The 13,593-nt window shown below is 42.8% G+C and overlaps 1 protein-coding gene, 1 long non-coding RNA gene and 1 other non-coding gene across 3 annotated transcripts; 1 reads left to right on the forward strand and 2 right to left on the reverse strand.

The window, feature by feature from the left end:
* Nucleotides 1–6: 6 nt before the first annotated feature.
* Nucleotides 7–4,374, forward strand: LOC125738247 (uncharacterized). Its single transcript, XR_007396769.1, has 3 exons — nucleotides 7–169; nucleotides 644–794; nucleotides 3,878–4,374. It is a non-coding gene; the product is annotated as an uncharacterized LOC125738247 (long non-coding RNA).
* Nucleotides 3,474–3,561, reverse strand: trnay-gua (transfer RNA tyrosine (anticodon GUA)). Its single transcript is given in 2 exon segments — nucleotides 3,474–3,509; nucleotides 3,525–3,561. It is a non-coding gene; the product is annotated as a tRNA-Tyr (tRNA).
* Nucleotides 4,375–6,053: 1,679 nt separating the features above from the next.
* On the reverse strand, nucleotides 6,054–7,759 carry snrpf (small nuclear ribonucleoprotein polypeptide F). The gene is made up of 4 exons (XM_049007039.1): nucleotides 7,606–7,759; nucleotides 6,994–7,119; nucleotides 6,519–6,583; nucleotides 6,054–6,314 (listed from the first exon to the last, which is right to left on the reverse strand). The coding sequence occupies exons 1-4, from the start codon at nucleotides 7,606–7,608 to the stop codon at nucleotides 6,248–6,250; spliced, it is 261 nt and encodes an 86-aa protein (XP_048862996.1). The 5' UTR covers nucleotides 7,609–7,759; the 3' UTR covers nucleotides 6,054–6,247.
* Between the last annotated feature and the right edge of the window lie 5,834 nt (nucleotides 7,760–13,593).

Below are 13,593 nucleotides of genomic sequence, written 5' to 3' on the forward strand. Positions count from 1 at the left end.
GTGTCACGGTGTCCATCTGGAACTCATCATGCCGCAGAAGCACTCTGGCTGCTGTGCGTCTCTGGCTTTCTACCGGCGCTCCGTAGAAGCTTCCACATTTTACCTTTAGCATCCACGCTACTACTGATGCTGTCAGCAGAATTAACATCCACAGTCCCACACCTTCAGGGTAAGAGTTGGAATTCCATGCCCAGCTGTGTGTGTTTTTAATCTGCCCTTTGCTTGAGTGACTGTCCCGTAATGGACTAGTAACCCATCCATCCTGTGCCTTGTCTTGTAGCCTGTGCTTCCGGGAAAAAGCTTCAGGCTCACCTTGATGCTGTACTGAATTACTTAAAAAAACTTTTAAAAAATGTAAACAGGTAAATAAAAAAAAACACAGAGATGCAGGATAGCTCAGGTCTTGATTTTTTTATTTTATCTTAGGGGTAGGATATGTCCTCTCCTGGAGCCGACACCTTATCGTAGTGGAAGGGTTTGCGTGTTTCAAGGATCCCAGGAGCTAAGATGCCCGGGAAATGAGTTTGAGCAGATGCCTGAGCCGCCTCATCTGGCTCCTCTCGATGCGGAGGAGCAGCGGTTCTACTCTGAGTCTCTCCTGAATGACCGAGTTTCTCACCCTTCCCTACAATGTCCCTGGTAGGTTCAACCAAGGCAAACAGGTCCTGGGTGCGGAACCAGACGAAGTGCGGCTCATTAGACCCCTGATGAAGAGAAACATGATGGATCCATGATTTCACTCGCACAGACGCGGGTCACCGGGGGCCCCCCTGGAGCCAGGCCAGGGCTCGATGGTAAGTGCCTGATGGCCAGGCCTGCACCCATGGGGCCTGGTCGGGCACAGCGCAAAGAAGGCATGTGGGTCCCCTCTCCAATGGGCTCACCACCTGTAGAAGGGGCCAAAGGGGTTGGGTGCTGCGTGAGCTGGGCAGTGGCCGAAGGCGGGGACCTTGGCTGACTGATCCATGGCTGCAGAAGCTAGCTCTAGGGACATGGAATGTCACCTCTCTGAACTGGTGCGCGAGGTTGTGAGGTTCCGACTAGATATAGTCAGGGTCACCTCGATGCACGTCTCTCCCTTAGAGATGGGGTAAGGAGCTCGGTCATTCAGAAGAGACTCAGAGTAGAGCTGCAGCTCCTCCACATCAAGAGGAGCCAGATGAGGCATGCCTCCCTGGTGAGGCGTTCCGGCCATGTCCCACTGGGAGGAGGCCACACTGGAGAGACTATGTCTCTCGGCTGGCCTGGGAATGCCTCGGGATTCCACCGCAGGAGCTGGACAAAGTGGCCGTGGAGAGGGAAGTCTGGGTTTCCCTGCTTAGATGACTGCCCCCGGAACTTACTCGGACAAGCGGTAGAGGATGGATGGATGCGTAGGATACGTGGGCAGTTGGCGGTGTTTTAGAGGTTACGCATTGGGCACGCTGTTGGTGGATGGATTTTTCCCCTCCTGATTGGCCAGCAGGGGTTCACGAGGGGCAGCATAATGTATGATGCTCGGATGTGCAGGTACTACAGAGCATTGGAGGGTTAATAATAATAATAATAATAATAATAATAAATTTTATTTGTATTGCACATTATATTTTAGCAATCTCAAAGTGCTACAAAGTAAAAGAATAGTGTAATAAAAATACTATAAAATGAAAAAAATACTAGACTATACTATTGCGTGAGATATGCCAATGTCCTGGGCACAGTACCAATTGCCTGTCTCCGCATCAAAACATTCTACTGTGGGGGGGCCATGATAGGGTTAGAACCACCACACCACGAAGATCTGATCATCAACCACCTCGATGCCAAAGTTACGGCGCCGGTTGTACATGGGCACCACAGCATGTCAGCGATTGGTCAATGGGTCATAGGCCTCCACGCTCCGCAGGCACTTGGACCTGTCTGTACTGCCCGCCTGGGAGATGACAAAGGCAAAAAACATCAACCTTGACAAAGTCGTGAACTCCTTGCTTCTGGAATTTTAAGCCTAAGAAACCAGAGGGCTCATTTATAAAGGGTTCACATGAACACAAAAGGTGAGAAACATTCGTACATACATTTATGTCAAGATTTTAGGGTTTATAAAGAAAAACTTACCCAGAAAAAGTCTGCACTTATACGAATGGTCCAGAGGAGTCATACAAACATCTTGGAGGAAACAAAACAAACTGACATTTAGAGTTAAGAGAGAAATGTACTTCCATTTATGGTTAGTTTTAGGGCTTGGAGAAATGTGCGTTGATAAATATAGAAACATTTTTCCTTTATCTGATATAAAGCTAACATTCAACAGTTATTTTATTGTTTTTATTGAATTACTTCATATATAGCAATATATTTACTGGGTACAGTCTAAGTTTGAGGCGTGTACTGGACGGCACCAACATGTGTGAACCAGCATGTAATAGGTATAAAAGTTTAAGTATGTCACATAACACGGCATCAACATGGCATATCTAGCTTTGTTAAGAGTTATGAATGGCCAAATATGACGGGATACAGTATTTCGAGATCACAAAGTACACTGTATGATGCTGGGGAGTGCAGGCACTATGCAGTAGCTGTGGGAGCTGCAGGATAAGCCCATGTCCTGGGCACAGTACCACCAGCCTGTCCCCGCATCATAGCACTCCACTCATCGCAACAAAGGCTAATTACAATGAATCTCACAGGTAAAACATGTGACTTGACACCTAAGGTTTAAGGTACAACAAAGGAGTGACTCACCGCATAGATTTCGCCATTGTGTGCAATGACACCAACGCTATACCGGGATGTCCTCATGGGAGCAATCATGCTCCACTGGTCGGTGACGGGGTCATAGCACTCAGCCGTACTGAGTGCTTCAGCTCCATTGAAGCCCCCACAGACGTAAATCTAGGAAACCTATTTTTTGAATCCAACGTTCTATTCATTTAAACTAGGGGTGGCCAATCTTATCCACAAAGGGCCGGTGCAGGTTTTGGGGGTAACCTTTAGGTCAGCTGTTTAAACCCAGGTGTGAGGACTCTTCAGCCAGTCAGTCCTCTAAATAGTGACCTAATTAGGGAGTTGCAGCAAAAACCTGCACACACAGCAGCCCATTGCGGATAAGATTGGCCACCCCATAGAATCTGATCTGTAAATTAAACTGAACTTCCCATCACTAGGCTACAAATTCACAGGCAAATACTAGCGTGGATCTTTAACGAGGGAAATTGTTCACAGGTTTAGGTGTTTTCTCCAGATCTGTCAGATTGCGAGGGCCTCTCCTGTGCACAGCCTTCTTCAAGTCACCTCGCAGATTTTCAGTTGGATTTAGGTCTGGGCTCTGGCTAGTCCTTTAGGAAGCCAGGGGGCGCTAGAGATCCAATTTCTTGTAATGGTTTTATTTTAAGCCGTGCATGTGTAAAGGTATACTGATTAATAATAAAGCATTAACGTCGATTAAAAAAAAAAGTGAAATAGAAGGGAAAAAAAAAGAAATAAAACCTTTGTCCTTCGAGCCGGATTCGAACCAGCGACCTAAGGATTACAGTGTTTACCCTCTACAGTCCTCCGCTCTACCAACTGAGCTATCGAAGGGACCTCGCGCTTTTTTGATCACATACATTCCATGTAATGGATAAAACATTTTATTGTTTACGCTATCGTATGGATAATGTCTAACATCATCTTATGGTCATCGTCATTATAAGAGTTTCGTAGGGCAAACCGATCCTGAATTGCCCGTGAAAGCTGGAATACCATTACAATGAAACTCGTGCCATATGATTGATTATAAACATATTTATATGTATATTTCGACAAAATATGAACACTAACGGTATTAAGAATCAATGTCTGTATAATAGAGTCTTAAATACTGAAATAAATACATGCTTGTTTTACTGCGTTGTAGGTAACCTGTGTACGTCCCTCCTCAGCTACGTCCAGAGAACCGAAAAAAAATCTACAATTTCAGTTTGAACGCCTGGATCTGCCATGCATTAAAGACGCATTTTAATGAGGACTGCGGAAGTTGTAACATTACTCTACAGTGAAATTTTGAGTTATGAGAAGATTCTATGGGAATATAGAACATATGAGTTTCTAGTGAATGCGGCACCAGCAGAAGAAATGTAGCGGAAAAGGGATTAGAGATGAGAAGTCATGCAGAAGGAAACGCATCCAGACAAAGAAACCGACGTGGTTCCCCCGTCCCCATATAGACAATTGCCCGTAAGATGTAAAAATTACCAGGTTTTTGTGATGAGAAAAATGAGAATACGATCAATTATTTAAAAACTTTTCCCACCTTTAACGTTACCTAAAATCTGTACAATTCGATGGAAAAGCAAACAAATCTGTTGAGAAAATATAAAAAATTAAAAACGTACAATAAGCTGGTTGCACAAGTGTACACCCCCTTAAACTAGTATTTTATTGAAGCACCTATTGATTGGATTACAGCATTGAGCCTTTTTGGGTAGGAGTTTATCAGCACGCCACGTCTTGACTTAGCAATATTTGTCCACTTTTACTTGCAATATCACTCCAGATCTGTCAGATTGCAAGGGCCTCTCCTGTGCACAGCCTTCTTCTAGTCACCGCGCAGATTTTCAGTTGGATTTAGGTCTGGGCTCTGGCTTGGTCATTCCAAGACTTATTTTCTTCTGGGTAAACCATTATTTTGTTGATTTGGATGTATGCTAAGGGTTATTGTCATGCCGAAAGGCGAAATTCCTCTTCAGCTCTTCTAACAAACACCAGAAGGTTTTAGGCCGAAATTGACTGGTGTTTGGAACTGTTCATAATTCACTCCACCTTGACTAAACCTCAGTTCCAGCTGAAGGAAACACAACCCCAAAGAATGATGCAGCCACTACCATGCTTCACCATGGGTATGCTGTTCTTTTGGTGACACGCAGTGTTGTTTTTGGGCCAAACATACCTTTCGGGATTGCGGCCAAAAAGTTCAACTTTGGTTTCATCAGACCACAACATATTTTCCCACAAGCTTTTGGGAGACTTTATACAATTTTTGGCTAAATTTGGCCAGGCCTGGATGTTTTTCTTTGTAAGAAAAGGTTTCCGTCTTGTGGCCCAATCCCATAGTCCAGACATATGGAGAATATGGGAGATTGTTGTCACAAGTAGTTCATCACCAGTACTTGCCAGAAATTCCTGCAGCTCCTTCAGTGTTGCTATAGGTCTCTTGGAGGAGCCCGTTTCAGATGCCCAGGATGTTTGAACATCCTTACCAAGTCTGGAGGATCAGATTGCATGCTCCAGCCAGACCTTCCAACACACCAAATACATCCATCTTCTCTACCCACTTGGCTTATGTAGGGTCACAGGGCCCATCTCAGAAATGAGGCAAGGAAAAACTCTTCATGCCATTTAAGTTATACTCCAACATCAGCATCATGCACATACTGATCAAACTGAGGTCAAGCCACCTGCCCAAACCTCCCTACCAGACAGCGGGAGCTAGTATGAACATTTTATTTGCTGTCCACTCCTGGAAGTGCAACAAGTATCTGAAGAAAAAGAATTAGTAGGAAGAGACATGCCCACTGACATGACATTTTTGATGTCCGATGCCACAAGTCAAATTTATATTTCTTTGCCTGCCTCCAGAACAATCCTAGACTGTTCCAGCTTAGACCTACAAATGATATCTACAACTTACATATATAGTTTAGGTTCTTTTTCACAAGAGTCAGAGAGGAGCTACTTGGAGATATTCTCTCCAGCAGCTGCACCTAATTTTCTGGATAAACCATGAACATAGACCATACGTTTCGTGTATATGCAACAACACACTAACATCAGAGACACTAACATAATACATGGTGATAAGCATGAAATATACACACAGAAGAGGCAGTTAGCTGATTTTTCAAGAATGATTTCTTTTTCTAGATTGGCAGGAGGATGTTTTGGTGTTCAAAGCCTTTGGAAATGAAGAGAAAGGTGATGGTCCATCAGACTACATGTGAACCTAAGTGTAACAGCTTTTTATCGTGTTCTGGGCTCACGGCCTTAAGCAAACTCTTGAGATTAGCAAAAAAAGAGTCAAAAATGAAAAGACAATTCACAATTTTATTTCTCCATCCAAAAGAGGACAATGGTAGAACATTGTGTAAGAAAATAATGCAAAGATCAAAATCTTGATTTGCCGTCACACACACAAAGAAACAGAAAAATGGTTCACCTGTCACAGCCAAGTTATATAAAAAAATTGCAAACTATGTATTCAGGTAAGAACGATAAGGACACCGCTCCTTCACTCTCTCATTTCACCATCTTCCTCCTCTTCCTCGACACCTCTTATATACAACACATTATTGCATCTGTGGAAAATAAAGTAATCGTTAAGTTACATTTATACATACTTTTTTTCAATAAGGAAGAATACTGCAGCATTGTATGACTAAAGGCCAAGTATACATCTGTTGCAGTGCCTTGTGGGTGGGAGGAGGCAACCTTCAAACTTATTGGAGAAAAAATATACTCAGTGACATCTGTCTCTCCATTTACCTCCCAGTTACACTCACCTTATGAGCACCTCTCCTAAATGACCAGCCAAAGCACCATCCACATACTCCTCCGTGTTGGCCAGCTGGAATCCAAATCAAGTGGCGTTATCCGGAGAAACAGCCCTACAGCTCTTCAAAGGGCTCAATTCACAAACTAGGAAGCAGTTTTACTTTGCATGAAACCATACAGATAGGTTTTTAAATGGACATAGTTATCAACGTTACTAAAAGTGGATCTAAAGCATTAGGAAGTCAATAATATTAAATCAATCACAAAGTGGACAGTAGTACATATGTCTATGCAATCATAAAATACCAAGTAGCAAACTGGTTAAGAAAAACACATTCAGGATATCCAGGCTAACTATTTATAAGCAAACACTGCCAAAATCAAATTATAAATTAATGGTTTGGACAGATAATAGGAAACACTTAAATATAAACATGAAAAAAATATTCAAAAAGAATAACATCTATGGTAGCTGGTCTATACCTGCATGTTCATGTATCCATCCACGGACACTAGATATCCTTTGTATTCCATTCCCCATTTCAGTTTCACCATCACGGGCTTACCGGTTAAGCCGTTGAGGAAAGGCTTAGGATTCAGAGGTAAACTCTTAAAAAAAAAGACATATCGTTTAGTATAGTACAACAAAAAAACTATGGTAGCTAATTATGGTAAACTACAAATCCCCTTGATAAATATGAGAAGTCAGACAGTTGATATATTTTTCATATAAATTTATATACTAAATCGAATATGCAGCAATTAAATTGTAATTATTATACTAAGCAACTACAAAGCCTCTACTAAACCGAGCGAACAAGCAAGCGACCGTACAACACTAACTCAGGTGAAAGATTGACTAAATTTCCAGACGACGGAGTATAAAAACGTCAAGAGATCGTAACAGTAAACATATACAAATATGGCTAAATCACATCGTAACGGTAAATGGAAAATAGTGGATATATACATCGGGACATGGGCCGCGAAAAAAATGAATGAATCAGTCATACTAAAACGCTTCAACCGCCATCTTTGAGAGCCAGCTAAAATAATCGATTACGCACGTGGTGTTTACTGAATTGTGTTCCTTACCATTTGGATGTGCTGGAATTCTACAAGGCGTATAAATCTATAACTTTTTCTTTCTTAGAGAAAATCAGCCGACAGCTACACGCCGCGCGCACGACAATAGGAAGTTCTCTCTGGCTCGAACCCTGACCTTTCACCCCACACGGAGAGTCCACTCTGATTGGTCAGAAAACGTAAAGGCGTTTTCTATTGGTCTAAATAGCGACGTTCGCTAGTGCGGGAAATGTGCTATTATTAATAATAAGCTTATAACGTTTTTTTTTACATTATTTTGTTTGTGTAGGAAACACGAAGCAAATGTTCCTTACAGAAATCTTTGCAGTACGTTTCTAAACTCCACGGATACTTTTTTGACACAAAACGATGCCGTTCGCATTTCCACATTTTGTCCACCAGATGTCAGGATTGGTTGGCTTACGATCCACCTTATTGGTGGAGACAGTTTCGCCTTTTATACTGTAAAATTGAAAATAGAGTACATGAATATTCAGTAAATAATAAATATATACGTTGGTAAAATAGTCTAAACATTGCAAGACAGGAGGTGCACTGAGTACAAAAAAGTCATGACCAGCACCAAATACAAGAAAATTTCTGTTAAGGCCTTAATTTGGCAGCTGGTTGTACACATATATCCAGATGAAGACCCCTTATCCCAGAGGTTACCTTATATGTGATAGAGAGAAATAAAATGATATAAGGCATTGAGATAACGTTGGGGAAACAAGTTTCTCTGCCCTGTTTGTTTGACAGATTCAGTTGTCTTTTGTCACTAATGGCTCCTATAATTTCATACCGTTCACATCGTGGCTCTGGGCTGCATGTTGGCTCAGTGGGTAGCCTGGCTGCCTCACACCACCAGGGATGAGGGCTTGAGTTTCACCTCCAGTGTGTTTATCTCTAGTTTTTGTGGTTTTGTATTCAATAATAAACAGCTCACAACACATCTTTCGATCTCTCTATAACACTGGTTCTCAACCCTTTTTGCACTGCGACCCAATCTTTACCATACCAGCTCAGAATTGACCGTATATCAAGTATAGGTTTAAATGAACTCCATGATCAAGCACGCAGTACATTCTGGAATTTACACCAATCAATGTGTATCACACTAATGTGATTGGATGTGCCAATGAATTTTAAATTAAGCATCTGTGGTTTGCCTTTTGAATTGGTTGAGTGTTCACTAGTTTTGCGCTAAGCAGTTGCAGTCCCAAGACCCATTTTTATAGGTAAATTCTAGGATCGGGGCTGGGAAATGTGACCATGGATCAGCGTAGGAGTTTGTCGGTTTTAAAATGCTTACATTTCCAACTTTTAGTAGTTATTTAGTAGTTAACATATTCCTTTCATTTTCAAAGCCTGAAACATACTACTATAATGTATCCTGGATATATGTAAGCTTAATGAACTCCTCTTAAACCACAACACTGAATGTGCATCTTATGTAAGACTGACATTGGCAGAATTCAGAGATACAATCAAAAGTGTACAAGGGGAAACTTTCAATGCCCTGATTATAATCTTTGTCTGAAAATCTAGCTGTCTACACAATGGTCTTTTTAAAGAATAAAACATCTTATCTTGACAGTGGAGTGAAGTTCTTAATCCAAAAGTAAATATTTAATTTTAAACATTTATCATGCAGTTTATGGAATAGTGATAAAGACGTTTGACTTCAACAACGAGCCACTAAAAGCCTGCTTCTGTTTAAAAATCCACTGATAATGAATGTGTTTTTTCTGCATAGTGGAAATGCTGTGCTGAAACTGATGTGGGGAACCACTTGTTCAGACCGATACGTCCCAGATGCAGGTCACAGATGATATTCACATTCAATTGGTCAGAATCTAATGTAGTAAAATATTGTGTGGTTTCATTTCCTGTAAGTTGTCACCCCAAGCCCCAGGTTGGGCCTTGATTTTTTAACTCGCATGTATAAATGATTATGTGTGCTGTCTGCTGATTCCATTCACATACAGTGTGCAGTGAAGCTTGATGTTTTTGAATTGACATGCTCCAGAAAGTCAGGCGAGAGGAATGAAGAAATATGAAGGTTTGCATAAAGTGAAATCTGGAGGAGCATTTTAACTTCTGGGTATCTAGCTGCAGTCGGGCTCCGGGGGGGGGGGGGGGGGGGGGGGTCCGAGAAGCCTGGTGTAGCCCTGTCATCACCCTGAAGAACAAAGGGCATTTGTTACACCCCTGAGGGTGAGAAAGCCCATCAGTCCGATGAAGCGATTGCCTTTACTGAAAAGGCTAGAGTTTAGACACCTGCTTAACATCAGCGGATCTTTTGAGCTGCGACCAGCCAGGAAAACGGGCATTCCCAGAACCGAGACTGCTGCAAATTTCCCAGAACGCTGGGAGACACGCAGAATGTGAACTGAAAAAACACAAGTCACGGTAAATTATTCGCAAATGGGAAGGTGCCGTCAGTCACGGTGCTTTGAATTTAATATGTACAGGATGTCTATTATCCGCCCAGTGCACCCAGTAACCAAGAAGTTCAGAAATTACATTCTTTGCTCTTCGGCTACCTGTATTGGTCAAATCTGCTATGATGGTATTCATCCATCTTACTAAGGCTGACAGCCTTAATCCGTACGGCGCTTAAAAAGAAGAAAAGACCGAAGATGGGAGGAGAGAAAAGGGCAAATAATGGAAGATGTGCACGCCTCAGACATATACCCAGGGTTTACCATCCTCTGAATTTGATTCTGATATTTGATTTGCTATAAGTTGGTACCTTAAAGGAGTAAGTTTGTTTCTTGGCAAAGGCTGTCAATCCATCACTTACAATACTGCCGGGACTCCACCTTTTCTGACACAAATCCCACTTATAATCAGTATTACCTGTGAAAGGATCACTCCCCCCCCTCCCAAGTCTGCCACTGATGTGTAGAGGAGCAGCTAGAAATTCTGGATCATCCCTCCGAGGGTTGGCACTTTGAAGACAGAATCTTGAGAATCTAGAGAATTTGCAAGGGTGGTGTCCGACTTGGTTGATTTCACCAAGCGGGGTTTCCACTATAGAATACGGGTCTCTGTAAAGTATGTAGGGTAGTCCCTCTGACTGTTGCTGATGTGTGTGTGTGTGTGGGGGGGGGTGCAGAGAAAAGGTAAGGAAAGCAGTGGGTAAGGAACGTGGGGGGGTGGAGGAGTTGCTAGGGCAGGTGGTCTTTAGCCCCCTATAATGTTCGTTACCCCTGTCACCAAATACACGAATGCTTATTAGTTTAAATTGTGTGTTCTCATTCATTTTCATCGAAGTCTGACACACTCACCCTCTGTCCTACAGCCAGATGTGCACAGACTGGTACCATCTTCTGCTCTTTGATGGCTCCTCTTCCTTGCACTATGTGACACTGAGATACCATGACACTCCGGGTGTACGCAAGGACCCCGAGACTTCAGAAAACATTGGAGGTTTTCCGAAATTCCCCCAGAGGCAGGTTCAGTTACAGCGCAGGATGAGTCGACAGACGCGGGCCTGTCGGGAGGCCTTGCCAAATCAAGACAGAAACACGTTTTTTAAAAGGCTTAGAAAACTTCCATTGTGCATTCACAGAAGCGAAGCCCATTCATGTCGGGAGATATAAAAGCAGAAAAAAACAATATCTGACTTTTAAGGTGGAATGTCTCCCTACACCTGTTACCGGTGGATGCCGTGAGATCCGGGGCATGCAGGGACCCGCAAGGAGGCTGCATCTCTCTTTTCCACCGTCGACTAAATTCCACGGGGCGACCCGCCGGACCTGCTCCCTAGGGCATTCTGGAGCTCGGTCCCTAAGAATGCATGGACATTCTCTGTACTTAGGCTCCCTCTGCAGTCCAAAACACTTACTGCATGATGAACACCAGCTCGGATGAATATGTTGGGGGGGGGGGGGGGGGGGGGGGGGGCAGGACAACAAGGTTATTTGATAGAACAGAGGGTACCTCTTTACAATAAGACTCCCTGTCGCCACTTGTAAATGGTAGTAACTCGTTAATAAACAGATAACTGTGTTATAACTTGTTTAAAATTGTCTATTAATAATCTACAAAATGATACAACCTAATTAATAATCAGATTATAAACCATTCATAACCATTCATAAACCCTTTATATGGGTAGTCTTACTGTAAAGAGAAGAGAGTGCAGCTATTCGTCCTCAGGATGGAGGCAGGTGGAATTGAACTTTTATTTGCCTGCTGTGAACAAGATAAGATCGACGTTAATTTAGCCTCGAGAGCCTCCAGATACATGTAACATCCGCCAAAAGTCAGCTGTCTAAACACAAAGGTGCCTTTGCAAAGAGGTTCCCTCTCTCTGTTCCTCAGAAGGTGTGATGGCTTGTCTTGTGTAAATAAAACAAATACAGGAGGTGCAGACATACCTGATGTGGGATTCTTCTCTGCGATCCTGTCACTGTTATTGTCCCCTAAGGTACTGGCTCAATAGGTGAGTAGGACACTCATTTACTCAGGGATCGGTTAATGTCTGAAGGTGTTCCGCTGAGGAGGTACAGCTGTAGGAATCTGTGGAAGCCCTCCTTGTGCAGATCTGATCTCCATTATTATTATTACAAAGTGGTACGTTGCATATCTACTGATACTCCTATTGTCTTCAAGAATCTCATTACATAAGGCACGCTCTCATTTCAGGCCTGCCAGGCTCTGCCCATTGTTTATCTTAAAACAATGCTGGCATTCTTCTTAAATTCTCCTAAAGGTAAAGTAAATGTTTTTTTTTTTATAAAGTGTGTGCTTTTAATAGAATGTACAGGGCAGTGGATGCCGAAGCTAAGTGAAGCGTAGTCTTTATGAGCGCTCAGCCTTTAAGGATGGCAGTGAAGGGCAGGAGTACCTGCCCAGCTTTTCCTGGACTGCAGGATGCAAAGTAAGCTGACCAGTGCTGTAGTTACAGACACACGCTCCATCAGGATGTGGGTCTATGGAGAGCCCTGTCTGATGGGCTCGCTTCTGAAGTACGTTCTCTAAAACAACCACCCCCTTCCTGCCCCCCTTACCAGACTTGCTCACTCAACATAATTTTAACGCGTTCCTCTGTTGATTGCTGGTACTCGCATTCCTTTGGAGGAACTGTCAACAAAAGCTGGGCCTTTTTACTCTGCATTGTGTTTTTTCCCTGTGAAATCAGGCTTCTGTACATGACCTCACTGTCTGTCATCGCCGGGCCTCTTGGTTTTTATGATTCTTGCCTCGCCGACACCGTGGGTTGTGTGAGCTGAAGGGAGCCACCCTGTGTCATCCCTCCTACACAAGTAACCTCTTCCACCAAGCAAGGGCAACAACGACAACCTGTTGGTCACACAACCTGCCGTCTGCCCATTTCACTAGAACAGAACAGCACTCATCCCTGCGGGGAAACTTTTACATATCCCATATTGATCACCATAAAAAATGCATGTTCTGTATACACACAAGAGAATAAGTTTAGGTTCCCAAGGTCTGAGTTTGAGGCCCAATGGTGATATGATTACTCTGCTGGCCATGGGATTCAAACCTATGACCTATTGGGCATTGTCCCCTGAGCTATCCACCTACCCCGCAGATTATTTAACATATAGAGTTGAGTGCCTACTAAAGTTCTTAAAGTTAAATACCAAGTTCTTGGGTAGCCCAGAAGGGTCTGTTTCAGGCTTAAACCTAAATTTTGGCTCAAATTCCTGATTCTCAAACTCTAAAATGATACCTGCTTTTTAAAATGGTGAACATTGGACCCTATAATACACAAAGCTTAATTTGATGACACTAAACCGAATTAAAAAAATAGAGGACGTTAATGATAACCGCTAACCGCTAACTTTTATTATATTAATATAGCTTTGACTTGGTGTTTGGCTCTGAAAGCTTTAAAAACATTCCTACAGAGAGCTGAGATTTTAACCTGTTTAAAGACCCATTTGTCAAACTGAAGTCATCACCTGGGGATATTTAGGACCCAACTGGCGATTGTTGGATTCTGTAGAGTCTATGGAACAA

Source organism: Brienomyrus brachyistius, chromosome 3, assembly GCF_023856365.1.
Source record: "Brienomyrus brachyistius isolate T26 chromosome 3, BBRACH_0.4, whole genome shotgun sequence".
In the NCBI taxonomy this organism is placed as follows: domain Eukaryota; kingdom Metazoa; phylum Chordata; class Actinopteri; order Osteoglossiformes; family Mormyridae; genus Brienomyrus; species Brienomyrus brachyistius.

What these genes read in the sequence shown, in the direction of transcription:
- snrpf (XM_049007039.1), bottom strand. An exon ending in ATGGATACATGAACATGCAG is followed by an intron (nt 6,584 to 6,993) that starts GTATAGACCAGC and finishes TTTGGATTCCAG; the next exon opens with CTGGCCAACACGGAGGAGTA. An exon ending in TTAGGAGAGGTGCTCATAAG is followed by an intron (nt 6,315 to 6,518) that starts GTGAGTGTAACT and finishes TATTTTCCACAG; the next exon opens with ATGCAATAATGTGTTGTATA.